Source organism: Manis javanica, chromosome 10 (assembly GCF_040802235.1).
Source record: "Manis javanica isolate MJ-LG chromosome 10, MJ_LKY, whole genome shotgun sequence".
In the NCBI taxonomy this organism is placed as follows: Eukaryota; Metazoa; Chordata; class Mammalia; order Pholidota; family Manidae; genus Manis; species Manis javanica.
In genome coordinates, this window is record NC_133165.1 from 53,932,177 (window position 1) to 53,954,066 (window position 21,890).

General features: G+C 40.0%; 1 protein-coding gene across 2 annotated transcripts; it reads left to right on the plus strand.

Annotated features, from left to right (window-relative positions):
* The first annotated feature begins 1,158 nt into the window (after positions 1 to 1,158).
* On the plus strand, positions 1,159 to 21,890 carry GDE1 (glycerophosphodiester phosphodiesterase 1). 2 transcript variants are annotated; one of them, XM_017654730.3, is made up of 6 exons: positions 1,159 to 1,581; positions 13,094 to 13,269; positions 15,363 to 15,468; positions 17,851 to 17,943; positions 19,825 to 20,036; positions 21,250 to 21,890. In XM_017654730.3, exons 1-6 carry the CDS (start codon positions 1,321 to 1,323, stop codon positions 21,395 to 21,397), a joined length of 996 nt encoding a protein of 331 aa, XP_017510219.1. In that variant the 5' UTR covers positions 1,159 to 1,320; the 3' UTR covers positions 21,398 to 21,890. The 2 variants fall into 2 exon arrangements, with proteins under 2 accessions (XP_017510219.1, XP_017510220.1); XM_017654731.3 differs by having other exon boundaries at positions 1,417 to 1,581; positions 13,098 to 13,269.

The following is a 21,890-nucleotide window of genomic DNA, read 5'->3' on the forward strand; positions in this document are numbered from 1 at the left end:
TAGATAACCTCTCTGTGTGGTCATTGCAAAACATACAACATCCACCAAAAGTTTTTCTCTGTAAATGAAAAATTGCCAAATCCTAGATGCTAACTTTTGCAAATCAGTGGAAAAAGAATGTCCAAGAAAGAAAGGTAACAGACTCAAGATGGCCTAAAGCTCCAAATGTTTTACCGAAGTTCTGTATCTAAAATGTTAACTAGCTTCCGAAATATGATGTAGTGGCCCTTTTCCATTTCCTGACTGTCTCTACCTTCTGCCTCTCTTACTGACGCCTCCTTCCCGTGCCTTTTTTTGCATATGTAAAATGAGACTTTTAAAAGTGCCTAACACAAAGAATTCCTGCCCAGTGCCTGGTACATATGCCCCACTGTTAACCCTTAGAAGAAGGAGAAATAAGGTAAGGAGGAGGCGTGGCAAAGGCCACTGCTTAAAACTGGGGTGGCTTGATGTCAGTTCTGACTCTGCCATTAACTGCTCAACTCCCTTCACCACTCCTGGCCTCATTTTCCTCATCTATAAAATAAGGGAAATCATTACAATTCCTTCCAGCTTCACAATTCGAGTGTGCCTCTTTTCCTATGCTCTTTAATTCCCTCAGAACCCGAAAAATCCTCAAGTCAACTGCATTCAGTCTCCTAAGATAATAATGCATACATACCCCCTGAGACTGGCGTGAGAACACATGAGACAATGCACAAAGCGGTTGCAGCACAGAACCTGGAACATGGTAAGTATTGTATGTTAGCTGTACTCTCTAACACTACTGTTTCCTCCCCAAAAGAATGGCAGCTGCACGAGAGCAGTGACCCTGTCTGTCCTGTTCATTGCCACGTCCTGAGCACATGGACTAGTGCTTGCACATCTTGAATTGAATAAACAGTCAAAGCGTCCTGCCCCTTCACAAGGCTCCCTGAGCAATTTCCTTGAGGGCAGAAAGGAGTCACTAAAATCCCTTCCAGTCCTACAACTGTACGACGGCTCTTGGATCCCTGCATTTCTCTAGCATCAAAGTCAAGGTCGAAGTCCCAACTCCAGAAGAATCCAGAGCTACCTTGGAACACGAGCCTGGGGCCTAGGCCCGCCTCCGTTGCCATGGCAACGGCCCCGCCCCCGAGCTCTCGCGATCCCCGACCCTGATTGGCTGGATCCATAGCTCCCGCTTCGGATGGGGCCGCCGCCGCCATTGTGCGGCGCTGGTTCCCCATAAAGGGTGCCGGCTTCGGCGAGTACTTTGGGCTCTCGCCCTCGCTTCTCGCCTTGCTGTCCGGGGAGCCCGGCGGGCCCGGGCCTCCCGTTCGTGCCGGTGCGGGCACCGGCATGTGGCTGTGGGAGGAACAGGGGGGCCTCCTGGGCCCCTTCTCGTTCCTCCTGCTGCTGCAGCTGCTGGTGACGCGCAGCCCCTTCAATGCCTCTCTCTTCACGGGCAGCCTCTACCTCCTGCTGCGTCTCTTCAGTTTTGAGCCTGTGCCCTCTCGCAGGGCCCTGCAGGTGCTCAAGCCCCGGGACCGCGTTTCCGCCATCGCCCACCGCGGCGGCAGCCACGACGCCCCCGAGAACACTCTGGCGGCTATTCGGCAGGTGAGCCCCCCACGCGTCACATTCCTCGGCCCCTCCTGGGAGCTTGGACTTAATGCTTGCCCTCACGGAGGTTCCCTAGGCTTGCCATGATAGCTTTCGCAATTCCCCAGTCGTTCACTAGGAATACATGCAAGTGGCCCTCGATCCCTGAGGAGAATCTCCCGACTTCAGGTAGAGAAGACAGCGAATACCTATTTGCTATGTGTCAGGCACGGAGGATACAGTCGTGAACACAGAAGAGGTCCCTTTCAGAGAGCTTGCATTGGACTTGGGGAGTGCTATTTTAGATAGTCTGAGAAATCCTCTAGAAAGAAGTGGCTTTTCAACTGCAACTGGGGTTATGAGGAGCCAGCCATGGATCTAGGGGGAAAGTGTTCCAGGAAAAGAGAACAGGAAGTGCAAAGATCCTGAGGTGGGAATGATGTTGGATTATTCAGGTAACAGCAGGCAGCATGTGGTCTGACTTAAAGGAACAGAAGGAAGGCTTGTGAATGCAGGAAATGTGGCCACGCCAAGTAGAGCCTTGGTCAGTGGTTGATTTAATTCTAAATGGGCCACATTCATAAGAGGTGTCTTTGCTTGTTCTCCAGATAATCCAGGTCATCTCCTTATCACCTTTCCCTCCAAACACACACATGTTCACACCCAGATGACCCTGGCAGCTGAACCGATCAATTTCTGCCTCTCCTTTTCACAAAGTTCTCCTAAGACTCTTGATCCCTCCAAGCTTCTAGCAGTCTTTTGACCTCATAACAATGACAGCTTACCTAGTAAGAGAGCTTTTCAGTTGTCTAGGCACTTTTGCATCTGTGGAAGTATGTCTGATCCTCTTATTTGAGACATTAACACTGAATGGTAAGAAAACACACACAGCTCCTTCTAGAATTCAGCCTCCTGATTCCAAGCCCCAAGGCTCTTTGTCATAGATTAGAATATGTTTAAGGATATAAAAATGTGGACTGACTGTCGTTTCTTTGTCCATCTAGGGACAGAGAGTATTGTGTAATGAGCAAGTTACTTCGGCTCTCTTGGCCCAGTCAGAGCTATGACCAGGGTATGGCAAGCGAGGCACCCTAGGTAGGGCACCTCTTCACTCTAGTCCCAGCCCTCACTTCCGTTTCCCTATCTATGAAATGGGAATATTGGTCTTCACCTAATAGGCTGTGATTCATTGAGGTAGTAGTCCACATAAAGTGGTTGGCCCATGGTAAGACATCTACAAAAATATAAGCTGTTTAGGTCAAGAATGTAAGGATGGCTTTATTCTATAAAATAATCTCAGTGTAAAGGTTAAAAAGTCTGAAAAAGAAGGGCATCAGGAAGGCAGCTTTTAATTTAGAGGACAGGGCCTGACTCTGTGTGTTTATAAACCAAGTTAAATTAAACTTCTCTCATACTTTTCTCCCCTTGGCTTTTTGTGATGGAAGAGAGACTGAGCAGGTTTTCCTGCTTTCTATTTAGAAAGAAATCTAAAGATACTGAAGGATGTAGTTTATATTCTAAACTTAAAGTCACAGAGGTCTGATCAAGTAACATAGCTACACAGGAAGTGGAATTGTCATGAAAAGAAAGATGTAATCACTATAGGAAAAAACGAATAATTGTCATTGGCTTCCATTTCAATTTACCTTTATGTAAGTTGCCTTTAAAGTATAACTCAACATTAATTGAGCACAGAAGGTATTTATAAATATTTATCACTAACTGGGTGGTTTGGGCAGGAACATGTTTGACTGGATAAGTCATATTAGGTGAGGAGGTATGTATGTGAAATATGCATACAGTGTTTCATATCCTGTTGTGTTGAAAGAGAATTATACCTAAATTCCATTCATGTTTTGTATGTTTAGGTTGAGCATGTCTTTAATAGACCTCATAAAGATAAGTAAACATTGTGCCAAGTTGATGCCTAATCTTATGAGGAAATGAGATGTAATAATTCATCTTTTTAGACTGTAAGGTTATTATCAGTGAACTTTCAAGCTGCTGAATATGGGCTACAGAGGACAAGGTCAAGTCCTCCCTCTTTACTTCAAAAGAAATATATCAGTTTTTTTCATCAAAGTTTGTTTTTTGTCTTGTTCTTCCTCTCTTTGCATGTTTGCAGCTCATAGTTTATATTCTTAAACATTTTGCTATATAATATATCAGTTAAGACATTCTGGTAGTGAAATAATTTCTGGTAGATTATAAAATAAATATAGAAGGAAAAACTTGAGAGATATGAAATGAATGTATTCCAAAAACAGGTACACAGTTATAAACAGTGACAGAAGAATGGAATTATACCCACAGTTCATTCTCCACACAGGGGCCAGAGTGCACATTATATCCTGCCTGCCTTTATTTGAAACCCTCTAGTGGTTCTCTATTGGAATTAGATACAATCTAAACACCTTCTCTCTTGTCCCTCTCTCACAGCCCTGCGGTCTGTGTTCCAGCCACCCTGGGTGGCATTTTGGCTTCATATAATAGAGACTCTGACTTCACATATTTTAAACAATAAGGCAACTCACTATCTCCCACAAGAAGAGGTATGGGTGGGAGAGGAGACTTTTAAGATGGTTTATTCAACTGTTCACTTTGTGATCATGGAGGATTCAGATTCTGTTGATCTATCTGCTCTGCCATCAGCTGCTTAATTACTAGCCCTGATTATAGTTGCCAGGTGGCCATTGTGGCCCCAAACATCACAATATTACACACCATCCAGTCTCAAGAGAAGACTCCAGCCTTTTCCACTTGTCTTCCCAGAAGCCACACACACACACACTGATTGACAATAGTCCACTTACTCTAAGCACGGGAGGAAGCTGAAAAATGGGGCAAGAACAGGTCTCTACGGCAGGGAAGAAAAGGGAACTACATTTGGGGAGGCAGTCAACACTTTGAGGGTCCCTCCTACCTTGTGGCCTTTTTATTATACTTCCTGTTTCATCTTAAAAAATTCTTTCCCCCACATCCTCGTATGGTTGGCTTCCTGTTATCACTTAAGGTCTTAGCTCAAATGTCATAATTTTAGAGAGGCCTTCCCTGGCTGCCTTGTCTAGTGACCCCCACCTTCCTTTACTTCCACATTACCTTCTATTTTCTCTTTCAAAACATTTTTCACTATCATAATTTACATGTAACACATTTGTAATCTGCTTCTCCCCACTGAAATGTAAAATCCTCATCTTTCTTGCTTGCCACTCTCTCCTCACTGCTTACAGCAATGCCTGATGCATATTAGGCACTTGATAAATATTTGTTGGAAGGATTGTGATATATAAATAGCTGATAAGCCCATGAGAAAAGGTACTCAGCATTATCAGCCATCAGGCCACAAAGAAATACTACATAACATCTCAGATGGCTATAATAAAAAAGACAGATAGTAACAGGTATTGGCAAAGATGTGGAAGAATTGGAACCTTCATACACTGCTGATGGGAAAACAGGATGGCAGTTCCTCAAAAGACTAAACACGGACTTACCATATGATCCAGCAATTCCACTCCTAGCTGTATATCTAAAAGCATTGAAAACATGCATCATGCAAAATCTTGCACAGGAATGTTCATAGTATTATTCATAATAGACATAATAGAAATGTCCAGCTGATGAATGAATAAATAAAATATGATAGATGCGGAGGAGCCAAGATAGTGGCATGAGTAGGGCAGCGGAAATCTCCTAAAACCATATATATTTTTGAAAATACAAAAAAATACAACTATTCCTAAGAGAGGCCAGAAGATACAGTACAACAGTCAGGCTACATCTACATCTGCAAGAACCCAGCGCCTCATGAAGGGGGTAAGATATAAGCCGCAGCCTGGCGGGACCCGAGTGCACCCCCCACCCCAGCCCACTAGTGGGAGGAGAAGAGTCAGAGCAGGGAGGGAGAGGGAGCCCAGGACTGCTAAATACCCAGCCCTAGTCATCTGCACCGGAGCGCAGACACACAGTGCATGGTGTGCTGGATATTAGGCAAACGGAACAGTAAAACCTACGAGCAGGTCCCTGTAGCCGGCACCTCTGGGACAGAAGAAAAGCAAGTGCTTTTTGAAACTCTTAAAGGGACAGGGACTCCACAGCTGGACAGAATCGTCCCAGCACACTCAGCCCAGCAACTGGGAATCCCGAAGAATTTCAGGCGCCCAAGCCCCATGGGAGACAATGCAGTTCCGAAGCCCCTCACAGCAATAAACAGTCTCCCGTCCATTCCCTGTCCTGCGCAGCCCCACCAGAGCAGGGGAGCAGCCGGAGAGTGGCCACACCCACAGCGGATGCCCAGAGCCTCCTCCACAGCCACCCGGGCCAGACTCAGAGGCCCCGCCAGTGCGTGGCAGCCCAGCACAGACAGAGGAAGCCGGGACAGGGCGTAAAGGGTCACTGTTCTCGCAGGAGAGCACACCCGGCATGCCAGCCTCTCCCTGCTGGGCACTGGGCTGCCCCAACGGCTGCCCCTCCAGCAGCAGCTCAGGAAATAAAACCAGAAGCTGCTCCCCATGTGTGGGTAACTGGCACAGGCAGCGGAGAAGGGCAAGGCACAGGAAGGGACATTGTTTTGCCAGCTGACACGTGCCAACTGCCTACGGCTACCTCTGTCACCATGAAAAGGCAGAAGAATTTGATCCAGTCCAGAATTACCCAGACAACCCCTGAAAGGGAGCCTGGAGAGACAGATTTAACCAGTCTTCCTGAAAAAGAATTCAAAACAAAGGTCATAACCATGCTAATGGACCTGCAGAGAAATATGCAAGATCTAAAGGATCAAGTTAGGAGGAAGAATACAGAAATAAAACAATCTCTGGAAGGACTTAAGAGCAGAGTGGATGACGTGCAAGAGGCCGTTAATGGAATAGAGATAAGAGAACAGGAACACAGAGAAGCTGAGGCAGACAGATAAAAGGATCTCCAGGAATGAAAGAATATTAAGAGAACTGTGTGACCAATCCAAACGGACCAATATTCGCATTATACGGTACCAGAAGAAGAAGAGAGAGAAAAAGGGATAGAAAGTGTCTTTGAAGAAATAATTGCTGAAAACTTCCCCAGACTGGGGAAGGAAATAGTCTCCAGAACATGGAAGCCCACAGATCTCCCAACACAAGGGACCCAAGGAGGATAACACCAACACATATAATAATTAAAATGGCAAAGATCAAGGACAAGGACAGAGTATTAAAGGCAGCCAGAAAGAGAAAAAAGGTCACCTACAAAGGAAAACCCATCAGGCTATCATCAGACTTCTCAACAGAAACCTTACAGGCCAGAAGAGAATGGCATGATATATTTAATGCAATGAAACAGAAGGGCCTTGAACCAAGAATACTGTATCCAGCATGATTATCATTTACATATGAAGGAGGGATTAAACAATTCCCAGACAAGCAAAAGTTGAGGGAATTTACCTCCCACAAACCACCTCTACAGGATATTTTAGAGGGACTGCTCTAGATGGAAACACTCCTAAGGCTAAATAGATCTTACCAGAGAAAATAAAACCACACCAAAGAAAGCAGACCAACCAAATACTAACTAAAGGCAAAAAATAAAATCAACTACTCACAAAAGCAGTCAAAGGAAACACAAAAGAGTACAAAATAAAACACCTAACATATAAATAATGAAGGAGGAGGAATAAGAAGGGAGAGAAATAAAGAATCATCAGACTGTGTTTATAATACCTTAATAACCAAGTTAAGTTAGATAGTAAAGAAGCTACCCTTTAACCTTTGGTAACCACAAATCTAAAGCCTGCAGTGGCAATAAGTACATATCTTTCAATAATCACCCTAAATGTAAATGGACTGAATGCACCAATCAAAAGCCACAAGAGTAACAGAATGGATAAAAAAGCAAGACCCATCTATATGCTGCTTACAAGAGACTCACCTCAAACCCAAATACATACACAGACTAAAAGTCAAGGGATGGAAAAAGATATTTCATGCAAACAACAAAGAGAAAAAAGCAGGTATTGCAGTACTAGTATCAGACAAAATAGACTTCAAAACAAAGAAAGTAAGAGATAAAGAAGGACACTACATAATGATAAAGCGGTCAGTCCAACAAATATATATGCACCCAATACAGGAGCAACAACATATGTGAAACAAATACTAACAGAATTAAAGGAGGAAATAGAATGCAATGCATTCATTTTAGGAGACTTCAACACACCACTCATTCCAAAGGACAGATCCAGCAGACAGAAAATAAGTAAGGACACAGAGGCACTGAAAAACACACTAGAACAGATGGACCTAATAGACATCTACAGACCTCTACACCCAAAAGCAGCAGGATACACATTCTTCTCAAGTGCACATGGAACATTCTCCAGAATAGACCACATACTAGGCCACAAAAAGAGCCTCAGAAATTCAAAAAGATTGAAATTCTACCAACCAACTTCTCAGACCACAAAGGCATAAAACTAGAAATTAATTGTACAAAGAAAACAAAAAGGCTCACAAACACATGGAGGCTTAACAACATGCTCCTAAATAATCAATGGATCAGTGACCAAATTAAAATAGATATCAAGCAATATATGGAGACAAATGACAATAACAGCACAAAGCCCCAACTTCAGTGGGACGCAGTGAAGGCAGTTCTTAGAGGAAAGTATATGGCAATCCAGGCCTATTAAGAGAAGGAAGAACAAGCCCAAATGAATAGTCTAAAGTCAAAATTATCAAAATTGCAATCACTATCAAATTATCAACAGCGTTCTTCAGCGAACTGAAACAAATAGTTCTAAAATTCATATGGAACTATAAAAGACCCCGAATAGCCAAAGCAATCCTGAGAAGGAAGAATAAAGTTGGGGAGATCTCGCTTCCCAACTTCAAGCTCTACTACAAAGCCACAGTGATCAAGACAATTTGGTACTGGCACAAGAAAAGACCCACAGACCAGTGGAACAGGAACAGGATAGAGAGTCCAGATATCTACCCAAACATATATGGTCAATTAATATACAATAAAGGAGCCATGGACATACAATGGGGAAATTACAGCCTCTTCAACAGCTGGTGTTGGCAAAACTGGACAGCTACATGTAAGAGAATGAAACTGGATCACTGTCTAACCCCATACACAAAAGTAAATTCAAAATGGATCAAAGACCTGAATGTAAATCATGAAACCATAAAACTCTTAGAAAAAAACAGGCAAAAATCTCTTGGACATAAACATGAGCAACCTCTTCATGAACATATCTCCCCGGGCAAGGGTAACAAAAGCAAAAATGAACAAGTGGGACTACATCAAGCTGAAAAGCTTCTGTACAGCAAAGGACACCACCAATAGAACAAAAAGGCATCCTACAGTATGGGAGAATATATTCATAACTGACAGATCCGATAAAGGGTTGACATCCAAAATATATAAAGAGCTCACACACCTCAACAAACAAAAAGCAAATAATCCAATTAAAAAATGGATAGAGGAGCTGAACAGACAGTGCTCCAAAGTAGAAGTTCAGATGGCCAACAGACACATGAAAAGATGCTCCACATTGCTAGTCCTCAGAGAAATGCAAATTAAAACCACAATGAGATACACCTCACTCCAGTAAGGATCGCCACCATCCAAAAGACAAACAACAACAAATGTTGGTGGGGTTGTGGAGAAAGGGGTACCCTCCTACACTGCTAGTGGGAATGTACTAGTTCAACCATTGTGGAAAGCAGTATGGAGGTTCCTCAAAAAGCTCAAATAGAAATACCATTTGACCCAGGAATTCCACTCCTAGGAATTTACCCTAAGAATGCAGCAGCCCAGTTTGAAAAAGACATATGCATCCCTATGTTTATCGCAGCACTATTTACAATAGCCAAGAAAATGAAGCAACCTAAGTGTCCATCAGTAGATGAATGGATAAAGAAGATGTGGTACATATACACAATGGAATATTATTCAGCCATAAGAAGAAAACAAATCCTACCATTTGCAACAGCATGGATGGAGCTACAGGGATTATGCTCAGTGAAATAAGCCAGGCGGAAAAAGACAAATACCAAATGATTTCACTCATATGTGGAGTATAAGAACAAAGAAAAAAACTGAAGGAACAAAACAGCAGCAGACTCACAGAACCGAAGAATAGACTAACAGTTACCAAAGGGAAAGGGACTGGGGAGGATGGGTGGGAAGGGAGGGATGGGGCGGGTGGGGAAGAAAGGGGGCCTTACGATTAGCATGTATAATGTGGTGGGGGCCACGGGGAGGGCTGTGCAGCACAGAGAAGACAAGTAGTGATTCTGCAGCATCTTACTATGCTGATGGACAGTGACTGTAATGGGGTTTGTGGGGTGCGCTTGGTGATTGGGGTAGTCTAGTAAACATAATGTTCCTCATGTAATTGTAGATTAATGATACCAAAAAATAAAAGATAGATGCACACAGTGGAATATTATTCAGCAAGAAAAAGGGAATGGAGTCCTAATAGGTGTTACATGTATGCACATTTAAAACACTGTGCTCAGTCGAGAAGCTAGTTACAGAAGACTGCATATTATACAAATTCTATTAAATAAAATGTCAAGAATATGCAAATCCACAGAGAAAGGAGCAGATGAGTAGTTGCTAAGGATAGGAGGGTTAGAAGGAGAAATGGAGAATGACTGCTGATAGGTACAGGATTTCTTTTTTGGGCTGATGAAAACATTCCAAAATTGACTGTTGTGGTGGTTATACAACTCTTGTAAGTGTAGTAACCATTGAATCGTATGCTTCAAATGGGTGAACTGCATGGTATGTGAATAGTACTGAAAGCTAAAAAAAAAACAAGTAGAAAAGAAAGATGTGATTCTGAACTTGGTTAGGTTGAAAAATCTATGTGTTCAGATATAGGGGTGGATTTTAAAAGAAACTTCTCAATGAACATGTAAAAAGCCACATAAATACAATTAATTTGTTAAAGCAAACCTTTTTAAATCAACTTTATCAAAACATAATTTACATGCAGTAATAGACACATTTTCAGTGTACAGTTTGATGAGTTTTTTTCTGACACATGTATACACAGCTTACCCACCACCTCAGTCCATTTCCATCACCACAGAAAGCTCTTTGTGCTCTCTTTCAAGTTACTCCCACTGCCTCTGCCCCAAGGAAACCATTTATCTAATCTGTACTACTGCACTAAACTATACAATTCTGTTGCCAAAATATTAGTATAGTTTCAAACATTTTAAATAAAATAAAATTTTAATAAAAATGCAGTATTTATGTAAACTAGTTCATTTGAAATTTGTATGTTTAGAAGAAAATATAATACAGCTTCTAAATATATATTATTTACTGAGAATTTATTTCTCTAAATAAATGAAAAGATTAGTATGAATGACATACACATATGTGAATTAGAACTGGGGTACATCTTTTTGCCTCTATAAAGAGAATAACATAAAAGTATTGGTAAAGAAAGCTGAAGGCAGTTATTAGAAGATGTGGTCCAAGAACTCTAATATGTCATCCTTTTCCTGAGCTTTTGTTTTTGGCTTTTTTAACTACTCAGGAAAGACAATTAAGTAACTCATTAGGTCTAGTATTCTTGCTAAAATACAGTGTCTCACCATAGGTACTTTTTGTGTAGCCAAATAAAGGTGGCCCTCTTTAATAAAAGTGTAATTGAACCTAATTATAGTGCCAGCATCAAGAAATAAGGGTAACATTTGTATTACAGTGAGAGATGCATTATGAATACTGAAAATGTGGTCTTGTTTTATGTTATAAAATGTATAACCTATGTTGATTTACCAGGGCATTATTCTGTCTTTAAGGAAAAGACATGCCTTTTAATCTTATTTTAAAAATACACCTTTTGACAGTATAGATGTAAGCATTACTGTAATGACTTTTGCACTGAGACAGTTTTTCTAGTCATCATAGCTTACATTGAGTGCCAATTCTTAGCCAGGCACCAAGCTTGGTAATTTACATGCATTACTTCTAAAGCCTCACAACAAATCTAAGGGTCACTAGAGAAATATCTTAAAAATGATGAAAGTGAGACTAGACAATAGTAACTAACTAGGTGACACAGCCAGTGAGTGATGGAATTGTGATTTTTAGAGGGGGAAACCTCAGTCATATATGTGAAAATCCAACTTTGAAGCTTAGAGGAAAAGATAGTTGTATCTTTGTAAGTGAGGTAGGGAAGGCTTTAATTAAGGTAGAAAAATCTCCAACCCATAAAGGACATGATCGATAAATTTGATTGTATTACAATTTAAAATGTGTTAAAAAGAACACACTAAATAATAATGGCTAACATTTATCGAATGCTTACTGTGCACTGTGTTACTTACTATGCACTATGAATGTTGCTCTACTAGTACAGTGCTCTGTGTTGTTCACAGGTACTTGAGGGTGTCGTAAATATATAAAGAGCTATAAGGGAATCACATGGGAATGATGCACATTGACTTTAAGATGGCAGTTACCGCTGGAGAGGAAACCGGGAGAGTTTTAGCTTCATCTGTAGTGTCAGTAGTAAAGTAGTCATAGTTAGGAGTGCAGCCTCTATGGCATCCTAGTTTGTGTAACCCAGAGCAAGTTCTTATGTCTCTCTCAGTTTCCTCATCTGAAAGTGAGCATATTAATAGCACCTACCAAAGGGTGGTGAGAATCAAAGGAGCTAATACATTTAAAGCAGTTAAAACCACATTTTGTGTTAGGCAGTTAAAGCCTAACAAATAGAAAGGGCACAATAAATGCTAGCTGTTGTATTTTACAGCAGCAAGAGACTGCAGCAAATGTGGCAACATAACGTGTTAAGCCTTTTTTGCTGTATACTACTATGTGTGTTGTCATAATTTGGAAAATTTTAAATTTAAAATCTTGATCATAATGAACGTATTGCATCTTCCTAGTGACATAGAAGCCAAGGAAGCAAACATTGAATAGTGTGTATCTCAGTGGAGTGAGGCCCATGAAATTTTAATGGATGAGTTCTCTTTTTAGATAAATTGTAGTTTACCTTATCAAGCTTACCAACTTGTTGGCCAAAAGCCATGTTGCTCACATAAACAAAATATAGTGTGCTCCCAAAGCAGGCTTGGTGTTTCTCCTATAGAAAGTGGAGTTAAACCAAAAACTGACTCATCTTGTTTATACCAGAGCAGTGCAATATCCAGCTAGTCAATAAGATACTGTACCAAACAGGATGTAGATAAACAGTGGAATTTGTCTAAGTGTTTATAATTTTAAGCCACTAATGTCCCAGGCAGTTAAAGAAAGCAGAGAACACTTAAGCTCCAGAAGCATCCCATCTGTGAATGGGAGAGTGGGGAAACTGAAGTTTTTGAGGAATCCTTAAGTATAGAAGTTGAAGTAAGGGTAACATCGATGAAAAATGCAAACAGGGCCGGTTGCTATTTGGTACAGGAAGGAAAAGGAATCGGTAAAGCAGCTGCCTACTTAGCCAGCCCTGCTGTCAGTCTTGAGTGTTGAAATTGCAAAATGTTGTCTGTGGCCACTTGACATCGATATTGTTGATGTTTTTGTTAAGGCAGCTAAGAATGGGGCAACAGGTGTGGAACTGGACATTGAGTTCACTTCTGATGGGATTCCCGTCTTAATGCATGATAACACAGTAGATAGGACGACTGATGGCACCGGTCGGCTGTGTGATTTGACATTTGAACAAATTAGAAGGCTTAATCCTGCAGCAAATCACAGATTAAGGTAAGTGGTTTATTGTCAGCTTCAAGTACCTTTCACCTTTGTTGGTGATCACAGAAAGACACAGCACTTCCTAATTACATCTTCTGCTCCAAGAGAGTTGTTTTGTTGTGTTTTGTTTTGCATTGTATACAGGTTTTCCAGGTAATGAGCAGGTGCCAGGAACAACAGAAATATGGCATGGATGTTTTTCATCTTTTCCCACTGAGGCCAAATTTGGCCTCAGGATTATTCTCAAGATGATACTCTGTCTAGTCACTACCATGACAATTACTTTGTACTGTCATATAATTTATACTACCGCTGCCCTTTAAACAACATGGGTTTTAACTGTGCAAGTCCACTTTATGCAGACTTTTTCCAATGAACATACTGGAAATTTTTTTGGAGATTTGCAACAGTTTGAAAAAAATTTTCGTTTCACTAGCTTGCTTTATTGCAAGAATGCAGTGTATAATACTTATAAAATATGTGTTAATCGACCATTTATGTTATTGGTAAGCCTTCTGGTCAACAGTAGGCTATTAAGTTTTGGGGGAATCAGAAATTATGTGTGGATTTTTGATGGCACAGAAAGGTCAGCACTCCTAACCCTGTTTTACTCAGGGTCAACTGTATGTATCAGAGCTAGTCCTATAAGGTGTTCCCCTTGAGGATAAACAGTCCACATCAATTGAGTCTGACCTTTAATTTGATCTGAAACGTGTGACCACAGATCTCATACTTGATACCAATAACAACTATAAACACCTCACCACCGAGTAATATGCTTTGGAATGTGGTTATTTAAATCTCTTTCCTCTTGTCTTTTTTGTAATACTCAAAATTTCATGCTCACTGTCAATCATAACGGATCAGTTCTCTAGACAACAATCAATATTCCTTGAGTATGAAATATTCAACCCAGTGATTAAATTAAATAGTCCTCCTTGAAAGACAATTCAGACTTTATTTTCCTAGGATCTGAAGGAAATTAGAAGTCAACCAAAGGAAAAAATACTTTACTTTAGAAAGAATATTGATAACACTTGAAAGATCTGAGTCCAGGCTGCTGGAATTGCTTTTTACTGGCATCAGGTATTCATTGCTCTACTGTATGCAGGGGAAAGGCTGGCTGTAATGTTACAGTGACACTTCAGAGTCAATACTTAAAGCAAAAAATGCTTAGGGTCAGCATCACCCTTACAATTTTTTAAGAAGGCATAATATTGGAGTCAGTGTACCATCTTAATGTCTTTAACACAACCAGTCTTTGTTTCACAACTGGAACAGGTTGTGTTTTCTATGCTAAACACCAAGTAAAGTAACTGACTTGTGCTTAGGAAACATGTTGTAAGAAAAATAGGTGGTTTTTTTCCTAGAATTCCCCTCAATTTGGTGAGATGCTCATCCTGAGAGAGGGGCATGGAAACTAAGACTGGCCAAGAGAATTAACAAATTATTATACCTCATCTCTCACTCCCAGGGAATAGGCATTGAGCAGAATGGCTGGCAGAATTGCCTGTACTATTTAAATTATCTTTCTCTTTTTTTCAAACCAAGATCTTACAGTTGGAATAATATAGTTGAATAAGCATAAATTAAATCATGTAGGGTGAAATTTCATTAGGTAAGATTAGCTGATTTCTTATGTGTCAGGCATTTTCCTTTTGTCAGAAAATTATGTATTAGAAAATTATTTAATTTAAACAGTTGCACTTAAATGCACAACAATGCAGTTAACAGATTTATGTATTCCTAGAAATTTTTCCTGCATGGGGTTCTATTAGAGCAATTACCATCTTAAAATTAAATCTCTGAGTTCTCAAAGGTGGTTTATGCTCTGCCCTTTGGTGACTAGAGCTACTAATTATATAATAAACCCAGTGATTTCCTATGATTTTTTTGTTGCTGCTGTTCATTTATCAAGAATATCTGTAATGTCGTTCAAGCACATGTAGTAAATTATCCTTGGCCGTTTGATATGGTTGAAAGGAGGAAGGTGGGGGATGCTCTTTTTCCTTTTGGTTGGGAGACATTTGTCAAATGTCAATTCCACTAAACTTTTTTCTTTCTCTTTTTCCAACAATGTACTATTCCTTTCCCCTCTCTTACAGGAATGATTTTCCTGATGAAAAAATCCCTACCCTGAGAGAAGCAGTTGCAGAGTGCCTAACCCATAAACTCACCATATTCTTTGATGTCAAGGGCCATGCAAATATGGTACAGTTTATACCATAGACTTCCAAAATTAACTATGTATTTTGTTATTTATTCTTATTTTTACAAATTATAATTTATTTGCTTAATGGAATCCACATCTTTAAGGAAAAAGTAAATTATGGAATGTTTTTAACCTTTGATGGAACCTTTTAGCAACTCCTGATATTCTAGCACAAAATAGAAGAGTCAGATTTCTTATATGCATAAAGCATTTACAAAAGATACTAAATAAACTAAAGAAGAGGCAATTCTAAAACAAACCACTCAAGTAACTTCATAAAAAGGAGTTCAGGAGGTAGATACAAGGTCATTTGATTCTGGCTGATAAGTTAAGCGTCTTGGATTGACAACTATAGACTGAATTTAAAGAGACCTCCTATATTTAAAGCTTCTGATGGCTAATAGGATGTTTATGTTTTACATTGATTGATCCTTTCTGTATGATTTCTATCCCTTCTGTATAATTTATTTGTCTTATGATTTAAACAGTTACACTTTTATCAGAAAATTACTATAACTTTTTCAACTATGTATGATACCTCTAAATAAAATTTTGCTTAAACTTTAAAACATGCTTTTACTCATAAAAACATATTATTGCAATGGAAATCAATGTGCAAATATGATTCAGTTTACATTTGTTCTCTTATAACTAGCTTTTAAGTACAAGTACTTTTTTCTGCATTTGGACAACTTCGGTATTTTCCCCTTGGCAATAGTTATAATCAGTAATGGCCATCTACTGGTTGGAAATTCTGATTATGTCAGTGTTTTTTTTCATTAATCCTGGGATGTAGTTGAAACCAATTATTTAAACCTGACAAATGAGTCTACTCGAACTTCAGTATAGTATATACTCTAACTTCAGCACAGTAAACTCCTATTTTCAAAGAAAGAGGATGGTGCTCTGGCTCATTTATTATTCTGGTACTGATGGTTGAATACACCTAGATTCTCCACTTGGCCTGCATCAGAATCACCAGGAATACCTATTAAAATGCAGATTCCTCGGCCATAGCCCTTAAAGATGAAATTCTGAAAATTTCTAGGGTGGTAAGGTCAAGGAACATGTTTTTAATGAGCACCTTGGGTTTTGTTGATGATGTGGCCCATGTTTGGGGACCCTGATAGGTGCTATATTTTGCCGACAGTATGCTGACCTTCATGCTTATTCTTAGAATAAGGGGGAGAAGAAGAATTCTTTTTAACATCCAGCTAATTGATCTTTCCAGTTGGTTGCTTACAGGTGGTTTGAGTAACAGTGGGTAGAACACAGTGATCTAACTCACCAAAATGTACGGTAAAGGTACAGGAGTTGGCAGCGAATGGGAGACAGTAGAGCGCAGGAGCCATGTCGTGGCTTTGGAGCCAACAGACCATGATTAAGCTGTGTCACTTCCTACAGTGTAATGTTCGCCTTGGTAAGCTCCACTGTCCTCATGGGCAGAATGGGAGCAATGAAAGAAACTAACACACAGGATTGTTGTGAGAATTAAATAAATAATGTAGGTAAAGAGTTACATATAGGACATATGTTAGTTAAAACAGCAAAAAAAAAACTTTGGCTCTCTAGCTGACACTATTACATTAGTTAAGGGGAAGCATGACATTGATTTCTGTGTTTTTTTTGTTTGGAATGCATTTTGTTGCTTATATTTGGTTATGGGTTATATGTGACTTTCTAAAAATTAGTGGTATTTCAAGAATTATGATGTGGTGACATTCCATTCCATCTAATGTCTGGTCAACTCTGTTGTTGGCTGCTGTTGATGCTCAGTGGCCAAATCTGTTAATTCACTAGATATTACAAATGTCAGTATTTGGATTCTGTTATTCATTTGTCATTCATTAGCTAGACTACTACAAAAAGAAACTTCTGGGGAGAGTTGGGAGACTTCTGGTTCTTCTCAGTTCCTCCCTTGTCCCATTGCTTCTGCTTCTGCCTGTTGGTGATGGATAACTCAGTCCCCTGGACTGAGAAATCTACCCTTTGTGGTTCCCAGCTGGTGGCTCATGCTTCAGCTAGGAAAGGCACAGGGTGATAGAGCTGTGTGGTATAAAAAGACTTTTCCTAGTGGCTAAAGATTTTTACATTTTGCTTTCAGCCTCCACTGGCCTATAGTCTGCTGTACTTTTGTCAAAAATATGACAAAAGGGGTGAGCCCCTCAACAAAATAATAAAGCAGTAATACCCAACTTCTTTATCTGCTACAGATGAGAGTTTAAAATGTATAGCAATGGATAATGGAATCTCCTTTCAACACCACCATATATTAGTAAACTTCTGATTTGTTCAGTAGGCTTGTACTTAATATATAGTAGTTTTTGGCTTGGACTGTTACATTTTAATATATTTTAAATACATGAATCTCTGTTTTACAGGCTACTGATGCTCTAAAGAAAATATATATGGAGTTTCCTCAACTATACAATAATAGTATTGTCTGTTCTTTCTTGCCAGAAGTTATCTATAAGGTAAAATTCAGGGTTTTTGTTGTATATCTTATTATATTAGTTGGTGGTGATAAAAGCAATGGCCAAGTAAGCACAAGATAGATGTCTGTTAAATTGAAGAATCAGTTAAGAAACACCTCTTTTATTTACCAAGAGAATATACTCATATCTCATTTAAAAATACTGTGTTCCTTCTTTCATGTTGTTTATAGTTTCATTCAGATTACTTTGTAAACAAGCTCAGAAGGAAAAGAATTATGTAGCCCTATGTCTCACTAAGTAACAGGAGAACATACTTTAAAAAAAAACTTCTGTTATGGAGAATTTAAAATATGCATAAAAGTAGATAGTACAGTGAGCTCCCCTTTAACCACAATCCAGCTTGTTTCCTCCATATGCCCACTTATCCTCCCCAGCGTTAATTTTTGAAGCAAATCCCAGACATCATATTATTTTATCCATAAAAGTTGTTAAGTATCTTCAAGAAGTAACTTTTTTTTAAATATAGCTGCAAGACCGTATCCCATCTAAACCATTATTAAGTCTTTAAGATCATCAAATATCTAGTCAGTATATAAATTTTCATATATCTTATAAATATAAATGGTTTTTTGTTTTTTTTTTATAAATTATTAATTTGAATCAGGACCCAGATAAAGACTGTGTTATAATTTTAAATCTTAAAACCTGCCAGTTCTCTTCTCGCCCCCCTGGTGATTCGCTGAAGAAGCCAGGTTGTTTTGTAGAGTTTACCCAAGTTTGGACTTTGCTAATTATGCCATGATACAGTTTAACACATTCTTCTCTGTGTATTTCCCATAAAAGGGTAGTGAAAGCTAAAGGCTTGATCAGATTAGATTTCAATTATTCTTGGCAAGATAATTTCATAGGTGAGGGTATTTTTCCACCAAGAGGCACATAACATCCACTTGACTCTTGCTCTCATTGTTAGCAGCTGCTATTGATGCCAATGGCCAGTTTTATCACTTTACTAGGGGTTGCAATTTGTTAATATTTGAATCCTATCATTTCTTCTTCATGTATTAACTAAAATACTTTTGTAAAAGGAAACTCTTGTCTACTACTTAGTTACCCAATAGGCAAATAAATGCTTAATCTTTCCTTTTAAACCAGTTTCCAAAATAATGAGTTGGTTCTGTAGCATTCTTAACAGTGACGAACAGAGTATACATTTAAAATTTCATGGTAAGGGTGGTACCTCTCCAGAGATAAACTATTATTGAGATGAACAGGGTCACAGGGCTTTCAGACATTTGGACCAGTGTTTCCCAAACGTACTTGACCACAGAGGCTTTTTAAATGTATGATCCATTCTCCACAGAAGCAAAAAGCACTGACCGGAAGAATTCCGTCCAAGTCTCCTCGTTTCTCCTTTGCTCTCTCCCCATCCCCTGCCCACACTTCTGTTATCTCTTCTCATTTCCTTCTCACCCTACTTACCCACCTCCACAACTCTTTTTCAGCCATTTTCTCAAGAAAAGATAAAAAGCTAAACAGCCTACCTTGAGATGACCTCGATTCCATCTTCATAAGTTCTTATTATTTATCTCTGGCCAGAATTTCAATCAATATCCAATTGAAGGTTTTTTATCATGATATTATTAAATTTTGACCCTAAGATTATAATTTTCCCATATTACAGATCGGATTGCAGTACTATCAGGATTGTGAATTGTTCTTATTTATATTGTATATTAAATGCTTTACATCCCTCACATCATTTTTTTCAAAAGGCCTATGTCTACTTACTTCGTAGACATGAGGGGCCAGGTCCTATCCACGACCACCTCGTTCAGAATCAGTACATTGGCTAAATCTAAAGAATAAATAAGAGGTATTGGATTTAAGATAATTATTTTACTTTCCAAAATTCCTTTTCAGATGAGACAAATAGATCAGAACGTAGTAACGGCTTTAACTCACAGACCTTGGAGCCTTAGCCATACAGGAGATGGGAAACCACGCTATGATACTTTCTGGAAACACTCCATGTTTGTGGTATTGGACATTTTGCTCGATTGGAGCATGCATAATATCCTGTGGTACCTGTGTGGAGTTTCAGCTTTCCTCATGCAAAAGGATTTTGTATCCCCGTAAGTTGGAAGGTTTTTTATCCTCTCCAGACAGTTCCTAAATGATGTTCCTGGACAGGAAGGATTAATAGGGGACAACCTGGACTGTCCACCTGCAAAGCCCACTGGGCCTTTAAGTTGGGATACCACTGGCTTTGTAGGTTGGAAAAGATAGGGCATATTCCACTGGTTCCAGAACAAGTTGATAAAATATTCTCGGGTTTTAGTGCATTTTAAAGAAAAAATACACCTGCCACACTGTAATGAGAGAGAGACCACATGTCATTGTGAATGGCTCCCTTTGAAAACTGACATAGACTCCAGGGCAGAGCCACGGTGAAGACATCCTGTGGGCATCTACCTCACCCCTCCCATCCTTCCTCCCGCTCCCCTGTACATGACAGGCTTGTTCCATCGTTTCCAGGAAACTCTATTCCCTAACCTGCTGGCCATCTCTGAATCCTTATTTTGGCAATTTTATAGCTGTGCGTGTCAGCTGATTAGAGTTGTAAGTTTCATATTATTTCAGGCAGGCACGCATCCCACTCAAAAAATACTTGGTGTATACCTACAAATATTGCAAGGTACTGTATTAAGGAGCTGAAAATGCTGTGGTAAAGGAACAGCCATTGCCTGCCCTCATGGAGTTTATAGTCAAGTGGAAGATACAGATGCTGATCAGAAATCCCACATGAGATTACAACTGAAACAACTGCTGTGCAGGAGACGACTGTGTACATGTACTGTGTAACTTGGCTAGTCAGGGAAAATATCCCCAAGGAAGTCACAACTAAGCTAAGAGCTGAAGGGTGAGTAGGAATTGGGGTGGGGGGAGGAGGAGAGCCAAGTCGGAAAACCCCACAAAGTGTTGGGACAGGAAGGAGCCTGGTTCTTTCAAGGAAATCTGTACAGAAAAGAAAGGGGAATGGGTGTGAGATGAGGCTGAAGAGACAGGAGGGGCTAAGCTAGGTACTGCCTCCAGTACAACTTTTTGGGGTTGTGTGTAGGTGAGCCCTTGGCGAGCCACTGAAGTGTTGTAAGCTGGAACAGCATGGAGGAGGAGGTGCTCGTGCTGGGTGCTGAAACAGTCCCTCTAATTGCAGCGCAGAGGCCAGTGAAGAGGTTCCTTTTGGGCACTATCAGTACTCCATGAATACCATACTTAGTGACCATTACAGATTCCTGGGACACTTGGTCATTATTCTAACAGGATTGGCTTTTCCTCCTTCTCCAGGCACTATGTGAAGAAGTGGTCAGCTAAAGGCATTCAGGTTGTTGCTTGGACTGTTAATACCTTTGATGAAAAAAGTTACTACGAATCACACCTTGGTTCCAGTTATATCACCGACAGCATGTTGGAAGACTGCGCATCTCAGTTTTAGACTTATCCCCAGGGAGGAAACATGGGGAGAGAAACTACCTGCTGGCCTTATGCAGGGAGATCCAAATACCCTTTGTGCTAGCTCAAGCCCCAGGGGATCAGGTGGCTCGCACAAACAATAGTCCGTCATTGCATTTGTATCTGAACCAAAGTAAAACCCCGTGTCACCACCATGCTCCATGGAATGCCTGAGTTCAACACTATTGCTCTTGAAAATCTGGGTCTGCAAAAAGGCCTCACAGCTTTTAATGAGAGAGAGACCACATGTCTCTCTCTGAGCTGAGGCATACATGGAGACCCAGGGAGGATGAGCACAGATTGAGTTGTGCAGTTTGGGGGTGCACATGAAACACATGGGAAATGCATGATCACTCAGAGTTGGTATTTTAAAACTTGACACACTTATGTAAATATTTAAAATATTTGTATTCAGCTGTTATCAATGTACTGTAGATGTCAAACTTGTAACCATACTAATAAAATCATTAAAAGGA

Coding starts and splice junctions, on each gene's coding strand:
- GDE1 (XM_017654730.3), top strand. CDS start 1,321: ATGTGGCTGTGGGAGGAACAGGGGGGCCTCCTGGGCCCCTTCTCGTTC. Junction 1,582..13,093: donor CTCTGGCGGCTATTCGGCAG/GTGAGCCCCCCA, acceptor GTTTTTGTTAAG/GCAGCTAAGAATGGGGCAAC. Junction 15,469..17,850: donor TCAAGGGCCATGCAAATATG/GTACAGTTTATA, acceptor TCTGTTTTACAG/GCTACTGATGCTCTAAAGAA.